The sequence below is a fragment of the Musa acuminata genome, chromosome BXJ2-3, assembly GCF_036884655.1.
Source record: "Musa acuminata AAA Group cultivar baxijiao chromosome BXJ2-3, Cavendish_Baxijiao_AAA, whole genome shotgun sequence".
Taxonomy (NCBI): Eukaryota; Viridiplantae; Streptophyta; class Magnoliopsida; order Zingiberales; family Musaceae; genus Musa; species Musa acuminata.
The window spans coordinates 33,709,701-33,726,892 of NC_088340.1; the positions used below are offsets into that span (position 1 = coordinate 33,709,701).

The 17,192-nt window shown below is 38.3% G+C and overlaps 3 protein-coding genes across 7 annotated transcripts; 1 reads left to right on the forward strand and 2 right to left on the reverse strand.

The window, feature by feature from the left end:
• Positions 1-3,117: 3,117 nt before the first annotated feature.
• Positions 3,118-10,576, reverse strand: LOC103978560 (tubby-like F-box protein 6). Its single transcript, XM_009394389.3, has 6 exons — positions 9,699-10,576; positions 9,022-9,109; positions 8,371-8,491; positions 7,557-7,736; positions 4,584-5,058; positions 3,118-3,460 (listed from the first exon to the last, which is right to left on the reverse strand). The coding sequence occupies exons 1-5, from the start codon at positions 10,050-10,052 to the stop codon at positions 4,590-4,592; spliced, it is 1,212 nt and encodes a 403-aa protein (XP_009392664.2). The 5' UTR covers positions 10,053-10,576; the 3' UTR covers positions 3,118-3,460; positions 4,584-4,589.
• A 2,032-nt stretch (positions 10,577-12,608) lies between these two features.
• On the forward strand, positions 12,609-13,329 carry LOC103978618 (uncharacterized). Its single transcript, XM_065099514.1, has 2 exons — positions 12,609-13,035; positions 13,133-13,329. Exons 1-2 carry the CDS (start codon positions 12,609-12,611, stop codon positions 13,327-13,329), a joined length of 624 nt encoding a protein of 207 aa, XP_064955586.1.
• Positions 13,330-13,610: 281 nt separating this feature from the next.
• LOC135607797 (protein IQ-DOMAIN 12-like) lies at positions 13,611-16,828 on the reverse strand. Of its 5 annotated transcripts, XM_065099886.1 has the most exons (8): positions 16,344-16,828; positions 15,998-16,158; positions 15,691-15,876; positions 15,505-15,599; positions 15,142-15,423; positions 14,714-14,941; positions 14,503-14,634; positions 13,611-14,436 (listed from the first exon to the last, which is right to left on the reverse strand). In XM_065099886.1, the coding sequence occupies exons 3-8, from the start codon at positions 15,701-15,703 to the stop codon at positions 13,804-13,806; spliced, it is 1,383 nt and encodes a 460-aa protein (XP_064955958.1). In that variant the 5' UTR covers positions 15,704-15,876; positions 15,998-16,158; positions 16,344-16,828; the 3' UTR covers positions 13,611-13,803. The 5 variants fall into 5 exon arrangements, with proteins under 5 accessions (XP_064955958.1, XP_064955960.1, XP_064955957.1 ...); XM_065099888.1 differs by lacking the exon at positions 15,998-16,158; XM_065099885.1 differs by having other exon boundaries at positions 15,691-16,158.
• Positions 16,829-17,192: the final 364 nt, after the last annotated feature.

Genomic DNA, 17,192 nt, shown 5'->3' on the forward strand with positions numbered 1-17,192 from the left:
TTCCACATAGCTCACAATGAGCAAAAAATAGCATGCCTTAGTACGCATATTAGGTTATAATACACTTTTAAAAATCAACTGCAAGAGGAACAATAAAATGAAATATAAACTTTTCTAATATGCTTTACATGTTAAAATAAAGAATAAACCAAAATTTCAAATTACACAAAATATGATACATTATTAGATTAAGCATACTTCCTATATCCACCTAACAATGCACTATTTTTATAATCAACTGCAAGAAAATGAAATATAAACTTTTCTAATATGCTTTACATGTTAAAATAAAGAATAAACCAAAATTTCAAAATACACAAAATATGATACATTATTAGATTAAGCATACTTCCTGTATCCACCTAACAATGAAGTTCTAGTCCCAGCTAACCACATATCCAACCTAACCGAAAAAGGCAGGAACCAAAAGGAGAAGTCAGGATACTTCAAGTATACGAAGAATTGTATCTTCTTTGCCAAGGAACTTTATAAAAATGAAATCTTAATATTATATCAGCTGACAAAGATTTGACTAGTTCACATATGCTAAAATTGAATACTATTTTATCTTTTTCTATACAATTATAATTAGGTCACATATGCCAAAATTTAAAAGTCATTAGCTCAAAATTCCCAGAAAAATTGTCGTACTACAGCATATGCTCTTTGACAGTTCAGCTATGAGTTTACTTCAGCTATCCACAACACTTCTTTTTACTGAATTCAATGCATAAATTCTTACAGCTATCTTGCAGCTGCAGAATACATCCAAGGCATATTGCAAAAAATGATAGAAAAAAACTTGGAAAAATGATAAATACTCTCCCAGGCAAAATAAGCATCATGCTCATCATGAGCTCCTACATATTTATGATTTCACATAAAAAGATATGGTGAGAAGATATTTATTAAAAACAAAAAAAGATCTATTACTGAGTAAGCCATTCAAAATCTAATCTATAACTCGGTATTGTTCAAATGCTATAATGGCTTTAAATCAGTTCGTCTAGCTTTCAACACCATGAGTATCTACAGAATTCTTTCTGGTTAATGTGTAAACCTTGTAAGACTATATCTTAGCATTATCTGAAAGTGTCTGAAACCAAACTAGTTAGGCATATTTTGTTAAATAAAGTATGACTCAATTTTTTTCACAAAATGTTGCTGAAACAGACATGACTAATTTTCACTGTTACACAACAAGATGATGATCCATTAGATACATATTGTATTTTAGCATTTATTGTTCGGAGGATTCAGTGACATCTTCTACATTCTATTCCTCGCCACAGAGTTCAAAACAAGTGTAAAAACAATGAATTTGCTTAATCCTTGACACAACCCAGGCAAATAATAATCCTGGAGCGCAGATGTTGTTGAGGCTCATGCCTATATCTACCATCATCAGCAACACTTACCCTGGCTATATAATTGAAAAGATAGATTAAAAAATGGAGAAATTTCTGAATCCTATACATCTGAACAATAACACCTCAGATTAGCATTTTGGCACATTCATCCTTGCAAACAACAACCCAGGCATCAACGATCCTGGAGCGCAGATGTTGCTGGGGCTCATGCCTAAAGCTATCATCATCAGCAACGCATTCCAAACAGAAAACCCAAACCCAAGAAAAGTCCCTTCAATTTCATTTCAAGTAAAACACATATTTACTAGGCAGAGGCACAACCGCTGAGCAAAGAACCACATTTTCGGACACCAAACATATCAATTCCCCACAGATATCCACGGATTGTACCAAGAAGACCAACGACAACATCATTCGAAACGCAAAAGCATAAACCCCAAGAAAAACGTTATTTCGAACATGGTTTGCACACAAATCCGATGATCATACTGAAAGATAAACAAGAACAATCCCATCACTCAGATAAAAGACCTTCAGCCAACAAATAAATCCATAAGTGCAAGTCAGAAAGAATCAAAGAAGTTAAAGATGGAGACGAGAACTCATCCCCAACAAACACCAGCGAATATTTGAGCCAACGATCTGGTTCTCTATATATCTTTGCGAAGAGAGAGGAAGGAGATGGAATCGAGGGACGGCGCAGGGGATCGCTTTTAGATCGGAATTAGGGTTTCTTCCCTGGCAGGCCGAAGCCTTAAAAGACTTGGCCGGGATAAGCCTCTATGCCGGGCTGGGCTTCAAGATTCGCACTATAGCACGTGGCTCTGCGCCAATGTAGTTGCAGTGCCTCTTCCATGCCAAGAAATATACAAGAAAAATGGATTAATCTTAATTAAATATTACAAAAAATTTTAACCTACAAATTTGATAGAACAAATTGCATAGCGTATTACTTATGTTTTATAATTATACTTTGATTTAAACAATTATATAGTGTACGATTACACTTGTATTATGTCTTCGTATGGTTGCCCGCAAGTCATGTTTAATGATTTTATCTCTTCCTCAATAATTTACATTAGCTATTGTCACATCATCTAATTTGATACTTTGAACTTTGATTCAGTTCATGAAGAAAAGAAGAAGAGTACAATCTAAAGTTGGGAAGATGGTACACCGTGTACCGCATGTTGGATGACTTGCGTCCATTCATGGGTGAATCAAATAGCACATCTGATGGAGATCATCTAATTCTATGTCATACTTATAATGAAGCAATGCTAGGTGATTTCTACATTATTATAAGCGGCAGCAAATAAGGTCTAAAAAGCTTAAGTTTGTTGCCACTTCATCTTCCCAGTGAAGTAGCATATATGCACCTGTCAGGGCAAGCTATATCACTGTTTGGTAAGTATTCAACAAGCTAAACAAATACTTCATCTATTAGTGGAAGAGACTTGGAAGGAGATCTGGTCAATTGGTTTTAAGGCCTCAACTTGAGGAGACCATACGATGCCCCTGTGCATCTTCATGCTAGAGCTCAGTTGATTTTTTTTTTCCCCTCTTTCCAAATTTGATCTTGATAGAACTTACTTTGTTGCAGGTTGGAAAATAGAGATCTTAGAAATGAAGAAAGAGAACCTCCAGAAAACCAGTGTCCCACATTGCATGCCTCTCTTTCTCCCACTGTTGATGTGCAACTTGTTCAACTTGAAGCAATTGGTACATGTTCACATGGATACTGGTCTTGAGCAACGGAGTTAGTGATAGCATAGATTTTGGAGAATTACATTACTTTCAACCAAGGTGGAAAAATGGTACCCTCATAGGAGGAAAAACAACAGTATCATACCACCTTATAAAAAAGTTAGCTGGTATCTGAATTGCTGTAGGAGCTTCTAAAGACTTTCAAGTTTTTAACCACAAGAGGCAAGTGCTACACGACCGGGAAGGCTTTTGGAGGTTTACCTGCCATAGCAGAGCTTGGGTTAATCAACTTAAACTGGTAATCATGGCCGCAAATGATAGATACTTCATTGCTGAATTCTAGTGAAGAAGTACCAACGGAACAAATGGATTAATGCAGGTCTCTGCAACAAAAGGAAGAGCCAAAAGATTACACTCAGTTTAGAATTTAAGCCAACCTAAAATGACAGATTACACTACTAAGTACAAGCCAATGAAACCAGAGAATTCTTATAGCAGCATTCACCACATTTCAACAAATATACACCATTAATTCCAACACAACCAGCAGATGACCTACAAATCAGTTGGGGCACAAGCAAGATCTGAGCATGCTATTGGAACAGTTACTTGCACTGGCATCAGATTGCTATTCAAGAGATTGATACCAATCAAACTGCTATTTCTACTATGCACTATTAAAATTACACCAATGCCCTGCTTTTTCTCCAAAGCTTTGCTCAGATGGTCATCACCTAAAACAATTGAGGTTTCTTTTCCAGATAAAACACATCTAAAACTAACATATCATAATATGAACAATTTCACCTTTTTATTTTTTTCTCTTTTGGTAGAAAAGCAAGTTATTATGAAACCAATGCTATATGACACTCCAACCTTCTTCAGCAAAATTTTGCTAACTTGTTCTCTTGTTAGTGTAATGCACCATTTGTACAACCAATGAGTATCAAGTCTGGTGAGGGAACAGAAACAATTAATTGTGACTCTCAATCACAATCAACTTAGGTTGTACCTTAGACGTCAAGGTACTTCAACTAATATATGTGCATTTAGCTGTTCAATGTTATGTCAACAGATAAAAAGCTACATGAAAGGACAATTAATCTACACTTTCAACAGGTAAGAGACAGATCATGGATGTGAAGGAAAGGTAGTTGTTGTTCATCCGCATCATGATTTTGGCCACTGGGCTTTCAACTAATAAATAAAGGTATGATAAATTAATCAGCTATTTCAGAATACAGCCCTAGTTTTCATTTTCAATGTATCCAAAAAATCATGGAGATGCCATCAAGCAAGAGGAAGCACTTCAAGATAACTAGCTAAGCAAATGACTAGGATGATCCACAAACCAAACATACGAATGCCCTAACACAAATGACATCTTGATATTCTTCTTGATTACCAAAGGCTCAAGTTATTCAGGCTAAGACTTAAATAACAAGCATAACAACATTTACTCATTGCAACAAAGTCAAAATAAGTCAGCAGGAAACATGGTCACACCTGGTTTTATTCACAAGCTATTTTGGTGTCAAAGCTACTGAGGCAGATAGCAAATGCCTGAAATGCTGATATTGGATAGCTATAGTCCATGGTGAACAAATCCTTCCCCACCTTGCCAAACTGGAGAATTACCTTCTCTTGCTCTTGGCTGACTGATCCAATCTCGTCAGAAGCTACCAGCTGAAAGTTCTTAACTGATGCAACAGTTACCCGTCCCCTGAAATTCAGGCACCAGCACTGAAGCTGTGCATGCCACCTTGGATTTTTGTTCTTCAAAACCATCTTTTCCTCATTCAAGCCAGAAAATGATCCCGACAAACATTCTATCCGTGATGACTTAGATCTGAAGAATGGTACAGACGCAAAAGAATCAAGGCTGGCATGCAGGAACTCTATCTGAGTTGGAGCCACCCCTCCTGGTTTAATTGCAGAAGCAGGTATTGAATCCATGACACAGTGCATTCTTCGAGGACCTCTGGTATTTAATTAATAATTATAAATCAAATAAATATTCGATCTTTTACAAAGAGTATATATATTACAACAAAATTGCAGTAAGTTGGAGATAGAACTAGAGTAAAAATTAGATAAAAGCCCATGTACAAGATCTAGTCAATCCAACTATTACAAGGAGGATGAAGGAGAAAATAAGGCGAGTTTAAGAAGATAAACGAATATAGTGACCTGAGGATTTTTAGAAAGTTAAAGAGCCTAGTAGCATGAAACGTCATATAGCTTCAGAATCAAAAGAACAAGGTGCTGACAAATGTGGCTGCATGAACACCACATGCCATGCCAATCTTAGCAGCTCCAACAGTTTTATCAAAAATATACCTCAAGCGTGTAGGTAGAAACACAGATTATTTGCGGTCAAAACTTCCTAATAATTTCATTCTAGAAACGTAAGGATGGATACATGGATAATCTTCAGTTGATACTAGTATACTAATAATTTCATTCATTTCATTGCATGGGTACAATACTAGGACCATTTTGGCACATAACGATTATGCTTCACATCAGCGGGCACACCGATGTGCTGGCCAACTTAGACCTTGACAGATTGTGCCATAGCAAATAACATGCCAATGACAATAACTGGCCGCACCACCACTTCAACAAATAGACTGGTTTAGGCATATTCTATTTCACTACTTTGACATGCAACCCATAACTGCCACCACTATCATAGTCAGACCAGTGACTGTCCCTGCAATGCTTACTACGACCATGGCCCCCCACTCCGAATATGGCCTGACTGTTTGCAACAATATAAAAAAGGCATCTCCAATGCATGTAAATAGGGGATAAGTCTCTGATTCTATTCTGAATACTCTCTCCAAACTTTTGCTTTCAAGCTTCCCACTTCAGATTCCAACTTGTGTGATGGAGGTGGACCCTCCTGAGGACATTCTTAATGATTTGTCTAAATGTCTTGGTATGTTAAAGCCTTTGTGACCAAAACCTTGAACCCTATAAGAGAAAGTCCACGTCACTTTCTCTTATTAATTGATAGAACAACCAAAACAACCCTATTAGAATGAGAATTGGCCAAGGCATATGTGTGATGCATGCCAATGTTTTCTAGCATGATACATTTTAACCTGTTATCGACAAACTATTCTAAACTTGCAATCCTAAAAGGACATTGCTTTCACATGTAAGTAACATTGAATCTCCTGTACAATTTTTTTTTTATCATAATATCTATTTTGATGTGTGTTTAGTTAAATTTGTTTATAGTGAGAAATTAAGCATAAATTTGATCTTGGATCTCCAGAATATTTGAAATTAGATATGTATGATAATTTTCATTTTAAAGCAGGAAAATACATTGACTTGGATTTTCGTGATGTGTCAAAGTCCCAATTGTTACAGTACCATGAATAGACTTTTAAGAACTACAAAAAACTGAATGTAACCGTTGCCAAAGAAATTGTCCATGCAAACTTAAATTTGAAGTCTAATGTTTGTATCACAATATCCATTAACTTTAATAATTAGTTCACAAACTAAAATTAATTTCTGCATGAAGGTAAGCATGAACATACAAGATCAAGCTTATTGGAGGCATTTATGTTATCTTCTACCAAAACTATAAGCCACTTTTAATTTTACTTTTGGTGCAATTTGCAGTAACAGGAAAGACCAAAGAATCTATGCACCAAAATGTATTCTATAAGTATTCTTGATTCCATTAATCTATAGCGTAAGCCCAAACTTCCAAAATCCAGTCTTAAACATTCCAAAGGTAACTCAAAATTGGGGTCCAAAACTGAAACAAAAAGTCATATTTCCAACCAAATATTAAAATTTCAATTCGGTAATGGTACTGGTTGGCAACCGGACTGGTATAGTACCAGTATTATACAGTGTACTAAGAGTAGGTACCAGTATAGTAGCAGCAGGACAAGAGAAAAAAGTAGCCGAAGAAGATGAGATAGAAAAAGAAAAGGAATGCAAACGGCACCAATAAAAGAGCTTGTTAGCAATCAGCTTACTGCTAGGTCAGCCTCGTGCGGTAAGGATACCAGGATGTAAACTCAGTTTCAGAATGTATTGCATGAAATCACCCATGTACGAGTCATTTGTGGGACAGTAAAAAACTAAAAACTAATCCATACCAACTGGTGCGGTCCATTTTTAAAATCTTGTTTCCAACCTTTATGGATACTAAACTTATCTTTCAACACTCCTACATTGAACACTTATGGTCAGATCAACAAGGACGAAAGAGAGGTTTGGATGATCAGAAGTGCAATATAGCCGTTTATAAACATTTGCACAGAGTATAATTATCACTGGGGTAGGATTTATGAGACAAACAATAAAAAAAAATAACAACACAAGAATTAAAGAAATTACTGCACTAAGATACAAAAGATTAGTTTCTAAATGGTTGTCAATATGCTATCACCTTGTTTTAACAATGCAAAGGTCAACAAACAATTTATATAAGTTGACAATACTTACCTCGAACCCGACACATTCAACTCATAAGCAATGTGCGCAACAGGGTAGTTTCCAGCAAGAACCTTGGGAGAGATTTGTTCAGAACCACCTCCGCGAGTGGAATGACTTCTCGATATCATAGCTCCAGCATGAGGTGGCTGAGCATCATAGATGGTGAATTTGGTTCCCAGAAAATTAGATCTGCATGAAACAGGAACTATGATGAGAATACAAGAAACTGACTTATACAAATTAAAATGAAGCAACGGCCAATAGTAGATAATTTCATGGAATGAAGTTCATATAAGTACATGCAAATGTAATGAAGTGAAAGATATATATAAGCTGCAGCTCATGACAAGGTATGGAATTCATCAATTGTATCTAGCATATTCATAAATGTAGAGCCCGTACGGAAACCTTATCAGCACAGTTTCTAAAATGGAAAGCATCTGTAAAAACATCAATGCTCTAACAAATGAAAACTGTGAGGTTTTGCAAATGTCAAATTTCAGTGGACGAGGAATTGGGAAATCAATTCAAAATAATGCTTTGGGTTCAGGAATGCAACTTTAAGCATTTAATGCAGATGAACAAACTAAACCAATCTGGTTCTGTCCAAGTTATACTAACAATTGTTAATTTAGATTAACCATTCAGGAAGAGAATATAAGTTAGACCAATGTGACACATGATGAAGCAACCCAAAGTACAATCATGGTTCCATGATTTTCATAACCATCACCCTAGTATTTCTATGCAATTATTTGCACTTCCACAAATCTAGCACTTTAATCTTCACATGAACCAATGGAATACACTATTTGACCATCACCTCAGTTTCCCGATATATGTAGCACTAGTCCTTGACATATCATCTGTACCAAGGGAGATGAGATAGTCGGTGCATGTAGGACGCCGACATTTTCGTGCAGCAAGCAGGAATTTTCCATCATCTGTCAATATTGTCAAATGTTGAGTTTATAAGTGATAACTGAATAAAAAAATAAATGCAGACAAAGGAGAATCTGAACATAACTTAAACAAGAACAAAAAAAGGTTGCTTATTTCAGGAATTTTACAACAAACAAAACATTGTAAATTTGATTTCTTCTTCACAACAATGCCAGTACATCAGTGAGTAAGAGAAAGCAGGCATATCTAAATATTCATATGTTTCTAAACTTGGTCCATTGAAAAATCATAAATAGATCAATTTTTATGGTCAATTTTTGCTGTTGATGAAATAAGACTAATTTCATAATTATAAAAACCTACTTAATTGATGATACAATTAGAATCCATTGACAGTTAATAGAAGTTAATCTGACGGGAATATCTTGGTAAAATTAAAAAATTGCATGTAGCAAAAGTTGCTGAATAGAAATTTGCAGAATATTTAACAAAAAAAAGGCAGCTCCCGCAAAATCTCCAAATATCAAAATTTCAAAAAAGGATACTAGGATATAAGATGAGAAAATCTTACCTTCATTAAGACCAAGGTAAAGATGGTAAGTTTGTGTGCTTCGGTTCCGCCTTATGAAACATTGGAGAGGAAAATCCCTTGGGCCCGGCTGCATATTGTAGATAATAAATTTTGTGGACAATGTGATGAAATATAAGAGAAGTCAGATGGATACAGATGTTTACCAAGGTAATGTCACCAGCATGATATTACAAATATTTGCTGGATCACATAAAAATTAAAACAGTATGTAAATCCATTTGGCAAAGTTGCAAATCTGGACAAGCAAAGGTAATGTGCATCATAAAGTTAGTGTCTATCAAGATCCCAGTTCCTAAAGAATGAAGAAAGAAGATAGACTTCTTCATGGGAAACAGAAGAAAATCATTTGGGAAGTCTCCACCCACCACTCCTGAATCCAAGTTGCAGTAAGCAACATGACAGAAGTAATACTAAAATGTCAAGAGAGAAACAAAAGGCACCAAATATTAAACATTGCATTATCACTGATCACATAAACCAGTAATTTTCTTTAAGAAAATCGAAATTCTTCCTAAAAAAAGGTCAAAAGGGCCTTATTTTTTTAGCGTTTAGAAACCTAAATTTTGACATCAACTATACTAAGACAAAGATTAGCGAAACAAAATTATAATTGAACAAGCTGATTTGATAGCCAAATAAGTAGTTCTCATTTATACCTGCTTCAAGGAGATAGGAAAGGTTAGCTTGCCCGACACCTCAGGCGTCTTCACGATCTCCTTCATCGTGTCCCTCCAACTTCGGCACACCCCAGCACAGGCCACCACGTCCTTCCGCTGCGGCCACCAGCCCTCGGCCTCCTCGATCCTCATCAGCACATCCCTCAGCAGTTCCGGGGGCATGTTCGCCCAGCAGCTCTGACTCAGCGCATCCACCAGCGGCGGCCCGAGGGCATCATGCACCGTCCGCCGCGACGTTGACCTCAGCCCATACCCCAGCTTCACCTCCAACCCCTTCCTCGAGATGCTCCCCAATTCATCCCTCATATCCTGAATTATGCTCTTGAACGACATCGGGCGCCACCAAAATCTTCCAACAAGCCACTAACCTTCTCTCGAAACCGATCCAATCTCGGCATCCGACAGCAGATCTCCGGATCCAGCATGAGAAGTCATCGCAGCTGCCGCCCCACAACTTAGCGAGCGACAACAACAGATCGATAGGACCTTAATCCGTAAGAAACCAGAAATCTTCACGCAAAACAAGGGCCGAAAGCAACCATCGTCACCGACATCATCGTCGTCATCATCGTCCCTTCAAAGCTCCGATTGACACACAACAACAGTAAAAAAAGAAAAAAGGAAGAACCGGAACCGAATCCTGGAATTTGTTCCTTCAAAGCACCAATTTCGACGAGAAATTGGGGATCCGTAGGAGAAATCCGCGCAAGGAAGGAAGGAAGGCGAGGGGAAGACAGAGAGAAGTAGGTGAAGGGAGACAATTATTTCAACGATGATTGAAGGAATTAGGGTTTGTTGTCTTGTGGAGGACAAGGTCGGGTTAATCGTGCCGTTCCTGTCTCACCCTGCTTTCACCAATGATTCCCTGTTTGGGAGTAGAGAACTGTCACAACGGAATAATTAGTAATTAATTATCCTGCTCTAATTATTTGCGTCAGTCCTCAGAGGAATAACGATGGGGCCCCCAAACGAGATAATGGCCCCACCAATACAAGCTGTTCCGTTCAATTTACCTTAATACATCTATAAATAATATTGATTGATGCCTCTCCCAAAATAAAATAAAAACTCCAAAATAAATTAATTATTTTTATTATATTAAATAATAAATTTTTGATGACTAAGATTTCCCTATTTCATTGAGACATTAGGGTTGATTTAGTTTGATATACACGTCATTTGATATAATATTTAAAAAAAAATAAGATAATAAAAACTACATTAATGACTTCATTATTTATCACAAATTTTTTTTGTTTTTAGTTTCTTATGATATTTTAAAGAATTGTGTTGGTCATATCTCGTTCATTTTATAATATATAAATAATATTTGGAAAGGACCGCAACATTGAACAAAATGATTCTAAATTATTTTGAAACACATAAATGATGGAAATAGAAAGGCAACTAATTGGTGTAGGGCTACACAACCAAGGTTGGAATGTGAGACACTCCAAAATCACTTTGATGTGTAGCTCAAGTTTCCTTCTTTTCCCATATCGCCATGTTCTTTTATTTTTTTTATTATATATAGGTGAATTTTTGCAAAATATCTCTTTTGGGTTTTCCCCAATAAGTGTTCCTGATTTTTCAAAATTATCAAACAGTACATCTATTTTTTTTGTATTATTTAGAATATTTTTATTTAATAATTAGCCATTTACCATTCTCTCTCTCTCTCTCTCTTTTAACATCAAGAAAACACATTTATTGTAAATACTATAACGTACTATAAAATTATTGTAACACAGTATTTTTATACTTTGGTAGAGTGTTTCTAAACTATATTATAATATTTTCAATAATATCAAAAAAATGTTATGTTATAATATTTTTTATACTAGTGTTTTTATGATATTATTAAAAACATGATAATACAGTATAAAATTACTATAATTTAATCGGTTCACCCGAAACATCGGTACATAAGAAAAGATATTTAAAAAGGATATATGATTGATGGGTAATTCTCAAAAAAATCAAAAAATACAGGATTTTCTTAGAAAATCGCTCAATATATATTACATATATAATATATAATATTTTCAGGAAACTAAAGATTTTTTATTATTTTTCTCTTTTATTTTTTGAATAATTTTTTTTTACTTAAAATATTTTTAAGTATACATACATACATACATACATACGTACGTACGTACGTACATGTGTAAATCTTTATCGGTAATTTTCAATGGATTTGGACATTATGCATGCATTGCATGCAAGTTTCTTCAGACTACAACTTAAGTTAGAACTCCTGAATTGATGCCATCAATATTGGTGATAGTTTTCATTAAACCTTTATAAATTAACTTGAAGTTTTCTTCCACTATCGACACATTAATGACTGTATAAATCACTCAAACTCTTATGTTAATGAGAGTACAGTAAAGTTAATTTAAGTTTTTTCTCATGTTCAATATCCAACTAAATGGTGTTTATATATATAATTAAAAATAATTCACCAATCAAACCTTTATACTAAACACAGTGCATTTAAGTAATTTGAGGCATCAACTTAATTACTTTTTGTCTTCTTTAATTATAACCCTTCAAACACTTAGAAATATCAAAATATAGATAGAAATATTAATTATGAGATTATCTGTATTTCAAGGATAAGACTCATAGAGTCAAATTGATAGAATTTTCTTTTCGGTTTGAAGTCTTATCCAATATATTTGAAGGTGTCAATCTGCTTAGACTATAAATACCTTGATAGTTTATTATAATATTATATATTCTATCTTTATCACTTATTTTTACATAATAATAATAATAATAATAATAATAATAATTTTAATGATTTATTAATATATAAGTAAAGAATTATATCATTTGGTAATATAGAAAAAAAATTATGCAAGCAATATAAATTTCATACTCTGCATGCTCCAGTGGCCATCACTTGCAGGAACGCCACATGCTCCACTGCCCACCGGCGTCGCTGGCCTTTCTCGGTCGGATCTCACTCTTCAGCCCCAGTTCGCGATCTGTCTGCTGACGTCCGAGGTCAGCTTGCCTGGAATGGTCTTCTTCGGGAGCGAACCTTTCCACCCCATGCCGCCGACTCCACCGCTGAAGCATCCATCGGATCCTGCATGCTTGGTCGACCACGAAGGCGTGCCGGTGAACGGGCAGGCGGTGCGGTTCGCGGCCCGAATGCTCGAGCTCGACTCGCTAGGCCATGGCGGCATCAAGATCAGCAGCAGTCTCTCACACGGTTACGTTACCCTGAAGAGTCGTCACATCTGCCGGCCATTTCTCAAGGCCATTGCCGGTGCCACCAAGGAGATAGATCCCGCGGACGCCCACGGTGAAGCCATTCAAACTCTGCATCTGATCCTTCCCGGACGGCAAGAACCGGACCATATTTGGTGCTAACTCCATGAAACAGGTCAGCCAAAACACAGCGTGCTTGGCGTTCCCGGATGCCGGTCCGAAGGCGGAGCAGGCGGTGGTGATTAGTGGATATCAGACGGAGAGGCCAAGGCTAAGTTATAGCTCCACTCTGTACGCCATGAAGACTACCTGTGGAAACTTCGACCTCACTCTTCGGAGTTGGAAGTTGAAATGGCATTATATTGCTTCGAATAAAGAGTTACAGTGAAGATGCTGTCATCACACTCTTCTTTATGACTCATTAATGGTGAGTCTACGGTTGAGTAATCTTTATCATCTCCAATATGCTTTAGGAGTCTCTTACTCATCCAATTAGTGTTACTTGAGAGGCCTTTCGATGCTACAGAACCATGAACAGCGTGCAAGCATAGGGAGTCAAGCAAGAGGGTTGCAGCAATAGAGTTCTGGAGTTCTTGCACAAAACAAAACCATTTTATTAATTGGTGAAACATAGATTTGTTTTCCACCACCAAAAAAAGAAGAGAAAAGGTTTAAGCGTAGAGAGACATATCAGGAAAGATCATATATATATCATGTATATGCATGCGGTAGCTGCCAAAATGTAGGAGCTGCAAACCCAAAACCAACACCGACAAAAGAAGACTTCAAACAAGTTTCCCGCAAGAACTCTAACCCAAAATCACTGCTTTCGAGCTGCTTTATCTACACCCCTGTAGGCAGATCACCTGAAGGCGCCGTGCTGATCCCAGTTCGCAAGTGGGCACTGGGAATCGAAGCTGAGATCGATGGAAGGCCTGTGAGACCTCACCGGAGCCGCTTGACCTTTCAGGCGCGGCGATCTCTGATGAGCCAATGGAGGTTTGCTGGACTTGCTGCTGAGGCTTATGTCGCTGACGACAGAATGGAATGGTGACAGTATCCTGTTTGAGTAGGGGGTGAACTGATCGAAGCAGACGTCGCCGGCGCCCGCCCGCTGTTTCGGCGTGCTCATCGACCTGAACCGTGCCTTGGTGGATGCTGTGGATGCCATGTAGCTGGGGAAGGAAGGAGAGCTTGAGAAGGAGTCATCGTCTCTGACAGAGGTTGTTCTTGACCTGATGAATGACCTTCTGGCCAAGTCTCTCAGTTGAGCTTCCTCTGCTTTCTCCTTGTCCAAAACGAGTGAGTCCGGTATAGGGCTTGGCTGATCACGAGAACCTTTCTCTGGGACTGGCAGGGGATTGATCTCCACGACATCTTTGTCCAGTGGTTGTGCCCCAACCCACTCTTCGAGCCACCTCCACCTGTGGTTCAGGTCATCAGCCTGCACTTCTTTGCCTGTTGGTGTCGATGGTCTCTGGGCATTCCTTCTCTCCTAATGGACCAGGAGAAGTCAGACATGGATGGATGACCACTGAACTGATCAGGAGAAAAGACGGACCTGATATGAAGAGGCATATTCCAAAGCTCTCAATCGCTTTACTGCAGCCTCTCTTCTGCTTCTGAGTATGGCATTGATCTCTTCCTTGGACAATATGCTGCTGTCCCATCTTCTCTCACTGTTCTTATGAAGCTTTGCAAGACGGAAAGTTACAGGAATTACTACCTCTATTGCCGGAAAAATTCACCGGGCGAGCAAATTAGGAACTTACTGTCAACTTCAGGTCATCTGATTCCTTGGGCCTGGCATGAACGATTTCTTTAAGTTCACAAGCTTGTTCTTCCGAAGCTCTCGATCTGCTAGCACAGGCCTTTGACTGAATCCTCATCAGTGACTGCAAACCCTGGAGAGTAAGACTGGTCTGACGCCTCACCGCTTGGCCACGAACAAGAGCCTGCAGCCTAACCAAGCCCTTCAATGCTCGCAAAGCTTTTCTTGCCTGCAAGAAATCATATACTTTGTAAATCTCGATGATTTGTTTTCATCATAAAGCATGCATTTTTCAGATTGGAAGATAAATCTATGAAAACCAAAAAGAGAAAAGATCAATATGACAGTCGAAAATCCTTCGGTATCCACCACAATTTTCGTGTAGAATGCTAGTAGGATCAAGCGAAGTGAAGCTGTGTGTGAACTTACGAGATGTCCACGGAAGGTAGCTTGAATCTTAATAGCTGCAGTTTCAAGTCTCTGATGGTAAGGTGGATTTCCGGTAAGGCGAACCACCTGAGCAGCAGCCTGAGCAGCAGCAACGGCGGCCTCAGCAGCTGCTGCAGTCGCGACTGCAACCGCCATTGCGTGCTTGCTCTGCTCTTCTTCTGCTTCCTTGAGTGATCTCGCGTTCATCGTTGATGGAACTGGAAGGGCCGGCGAGCATTTGGACTTGAGCCTTAAGACCAGCCATCTCCTTCTCCTCTCCTTCTGCAATGGGGTAAACATAAGGTGACGATCTAATATCTCATCTAATATATATACGTAAAGCTTTCGATGCAGAGCTCTGACCTTTTCTGTCTTTGCATTAGAATCGGAGACAAAGAATCTCTTCACTCGATCAAACCAACTTTTCCTCCTTGCCATAAGATAATTGTCACAAAATCCTGAATTTTACAGTCGATTTTAGTTATTTTCTATGATCTAAGTATGACAAAACCAAAGATCAGCCTAAATTTGCAGGTATATGTTCTCGACCATCGACAACCATTAAGATCGATATGCTGCTGCTTGTGTCGATCTTAATTCTCTAAGAAGAAAGATGTTCTTAGATGCTGTGTTGATGAACAGCAGCTTCACTCTGGTCACTACTTGAGATCAGTGGCTGAGCAGATGAAGATGAAACTTTGGCACAAATAGTTAATCGGATAGGATTCAATATGGCTGCCATCAAAAGACAGAATAGATGTGAATTGAGATCCTATGCAAAAAAGAACATGGAAGCTTGTTGCAGTATCAGAAAATTCGGCAATAGTTCTGTAAGATAGGGAATAAGGATAATGACATGATTGTAATAATTCATTTGATTCTTTCTGCAATCATTGATTTCTTTTCAGCCACCCATGATCTTATACCAAGAACAGGGCTCATCATCATAGAGCTGATCCATGGAAAGCTATTGCTCTCCGCCGAATAGAAAGAGGAACAGATTAATGAGATCCATCCCTATGCATCAAACGTAAATCGTGAGAAAAATCGCCAATACTTTCCTCACTTAAACAAAAAGCAAAATCTAAACAGAGAATAACCCGGTCAAAGTTCATTGATCCAATTAGCATCAGACATAAACTCAACTTACGCTTCAAGATGTTCTTCTACACTGATCTAATCCACACAAAACAATTGCTTACCGATCAGTTCTTCGGTGATATTTTGGGAGCTGAACTCAGAGACTCCATTAACAACCAGATCCAGCGTTTCACGAAGGAGAAACAAACCATGGCTCTCTTTAGCTCTCGGCCTCTCTTCTTCTACCTCCACTGGCGTTTGCTAGGGCCTTCTTCCTGTTGGATCCATGCAGTAGGTGGCAAAAAGGAAGAGGAAAGGACTGTCCACAAAAAGCCAGACTGTTTCCACAGGTCTGCATGTTATTGCCACACTACCACAACTCCAGTCTCTCACTTACCCCAACCACCCAAAGGTTACTCCATGCTTTCTGTCAAAGACTCAAAAGTCTTGGGAGGTCGATCTCGAGAAAACTGGTCGAACGCAGTTGCTGCTTGCAGAAGCTCGTCATGTGCTCCATTGATGTCCATCGCAGACGAGACGGGCGTCGCTTAGCACGAGAACGAGACATGGCGAGGTGCAGTGGTTGATGCCCGCAGTGCGACCGCGTGGGTCCGTCACACCTGTCTCTGCGGTGTCTACAGCCTATATTCCCATAGTTTTCACCCACCCTTCAGAACTACAGTGGAAGTATAATCTCCATGCATGTCTCTTCTCCATGAAAACAAGTGGGTTTGTAGTACTCCAATGATGGAAGCCGATCCAAAGACAAGGTGACCTGGAAAGTGGATGCCTGTACTGCCACCGCTTCAATAATGCCCGTCCTCACTGTTTGCTGCTGATCACAGATGATGCTGGTTTTGTCATCGAACAACAGTAAAAAGGATGCTGAGCAGTGTTGCTCGGTGTTTTCAGGTCAACGAAGAAGTAATCAGGGGGATAAGTGGGCGTTACGTCGTCACCTTCATGATATC